Here is a 2,365-nt window from a genome sequence, read left to right as displayed (position 1 = left end):
TTTCTGCAAAATTTACACTAACACACCACACCTAACTAATCCGGAGCGTTTGGTACGGTATGTCCACGCATCCTTCCTCCCCTGTAGATTCTGTGAAATGTGATCCGTTCGCAGAATCCTCTCTGTGGTAAACACAACGCAGTCGGGCTGGCCGCTTTAATTTTTGTATTACATTTTCGGGTGATCTCGGATGTATTACAATTATTAATATTGACAAGAAAAGTGATTGGGGCGTAATCTAATCACAAGACTTAACAGCACGCTTTCTTCGGACTGGCTGCGTTTGTGTTAGATTAGATTAGATTAGAATACAGTCCTGACTCAATTATCCGAAGTTTGATTATTCTAAGATTTGTATGGAAACTTCAAATACACGAATCACAAATAAATTTTGGTTTTATTTATGTATTTTATCACTTTTTGCATCAAATTCGAGTTCGACAACCCCAATTTATTCTAATTTGATTGATTGAATGCTAATTAATTTACCAATTTTTTTAATATTTCGTCACCGATTATTCGAATTGAAATTTTCCCGAGGCCTTCGGATAATCTAGTTTGGACTGTAGTCTTCATCAATACCTACAACTTTGCCGAAGACACCAAATCTGTATTCGAATTCTCGCGCTCTCACGAGAAACATTCCTGTCTCTCTTGAGTGCTCGCCGCGAGACCAGCTGCCGAGAGCAATTCGCCTATTTGTCATGCTCTCCTTCGCTCTTGGTAGCGCTCGCTAGCCAGAATTGCACGCGAGCGAGATGACAATAAAACGATTGTAGTTACACCTCTTCACCATCGCAATCATAAGCCCGATAAAACATGCTTGCTTGGAACGAATGGTTAGCAAGAGGCGCTCGCAGCGAAAAGGAGAGCGCGAGCAAAGAAGGAAAAGGACTACAAGTTCTCTTCATTGCTCGCATCGAGCAAAGCTTTCATTCTTCTCGCTCGAATTCCATCACTGCATACAACGATCGAAAAAAATTCAAGAACAGTTTCTGAAGAATTACATTTATGACGTAAATGGAAAAACGTATTTAGTCGAATCATGTTATATTTGTTAAATTGTTTAGCTCTACTAAGACGGAAAACATTGAATGAGTTTCATAAATCTAGAACCTAATTACAACACAACACATCACATTAGAAGTTCTAGTTTCACAATCTTCGTACGTAAGTATAAAAAATTAAGACATTAACACTATTTTCAAAAAAAAAGTTACAACCGCCTTCACAGACAACTGTTCAGCTCGGCCACCTTGCCCAGAATCAGCTCAATGTCCCGCTGGCAGTCGATTCCGATCGTGTGCAGGTCGTCCTCGGACAGCGTCAGAAACACCACCAGGTCGATCTCCTCGCGCACCATCACGTCGATGTACCGGGCCAGGTCCAGATCGCGCAAGATGTTGGCCACCGTGATGCGATGCTCGAGCTGTCGCTTGGCCAGGGGCGTACCCAGGATGACGGAGCGGTTCCGCTGCTCCTTGGCCGTCATAATGCTGGTTGATCTGCAGAGAACAATAGGCTGTAACGAATCTTCCAGAAAGAGTTGTTTTTTTGCACAAACTTACAGCTTGCTGGTGTCGATCAGCACCTTCGGCACGATGGGCCGCTTAAAGTCCTTTGGCCGTGGCGTGTTGACATGCCGGGGCGTCATCCGGATCGACGTCGTCGTCGTCGTCGTCTTGGTCTTGCTGCTGATTTCGATCGGGGAGATGTTGGGCGATCGCATTTTCTGCTCGTGGACGATCGGCGAGAAGCTGCGCTTTCGCGGTTTCGACTGCTGCTTGTACGACTCGAACGACACGTCCACGGCGGCCAGCGATTCCGGCGAGAACTTAAAGATCTTGGGCGACACCATGACGGAGGTCACGGTGGGCGTTGGGACTGCGGGGTTAAAGGTTTCAATTTGATTTCAAATGATCCAAATGTACAACAATTAATTACCTCGTTGGTGGAACATTTTGTCGAAAGGATAAAAAAGCTGCAATCACGATGGTCACCAAATCTCACACTGTGTGGCGATTTCAATTATAAAAGTAATGTATTGTGCCCAGGGAAGACAATGCCAATAGAAATGGTGGCAACTGCTGCGAATTGAATGCCTTTGCGTGATTGGCGATGTTATGGAAATTGCGATTTTATGGCTTTATAGGGTAAATATGCCAATTTTAGTCGCATTCTTTTTTAAACGTTAATTTTTATTGCTCATTGCATGGGAATTTGGACATAATTTTTCCCCAAATCTCTAAGATCGCCCATATAGTGGAAACTATTTGTGGTATAGTTCACTATACTGCCGTTCTACGCATAATTGTCCCATATCATTTTTGGTCGATTCTGACTTTTTGACATTTTTATATTTAAT

The 2,365-nt window shown here is 43.3% G+C and overlaps 1 protein-coding gene across 1 annotated transcript; it reads right to left on the bottom strand.

Annotated features, from left to right (window-relative positions):
* Positions 1 to 1,036: 1,036 nt before the first annotated feature.
* LOC120418121 (ankyrin repeat and SAM domain-containing protein 6-like) lies at positions 1,037 to 2,103 on the bottom strand. Its single transcript, XM_039580399.2, has 3 exons — positions 1,945 to 2,103; positions 1,569 to 1,884; positions 1,037 to 1,505 (listed from the first exon to the last, which is right to left on the bottom strand). The coding sequence occupies exons 1-3, from the start codon at positions 1,958 to 1,960 to the stop codon at positions 1,229 to 1,231; spliced, it is 609 nt and encodes a 202-aa protein (XP_039436333.1). The 5' UTR covers positions 1,961 to 2,103; the 3' UTR covers positions 1,037 to 1,228.
* Positions 2,104 to 2,365: the final 262 nt, after the last annotated feature.

Source organism: Culex pipiens, chromosome 1 (assembly GCF_016801865.2).
Source record: "Culex pipiens pallens isolate TS chromosome 1, TS_CPP_V2, whole genome shotgun sequence".
NCBI lineage: Eukaryota > Metazoa > Arthropoda > Insecta > Diptera > Culicidae > Culex > Culex pipiens.
The sequence above is the reverse complement of the archived record's forward strand: the minus strand, read 5'-3'. Positions and strand labels throughout refer to the sequence as shown.

Coding starts and splice junctions, on each gene's coding strand:
- LOC120418121 (XM_039580399.2), bottom strand. Junction 1,506..1,568: donor CTGATCGACACCAGCAAGCT/GTAAGTTTGTGC, acceptor TGTTCTCTGCAG/ATCAACCAGCATTATGACGG.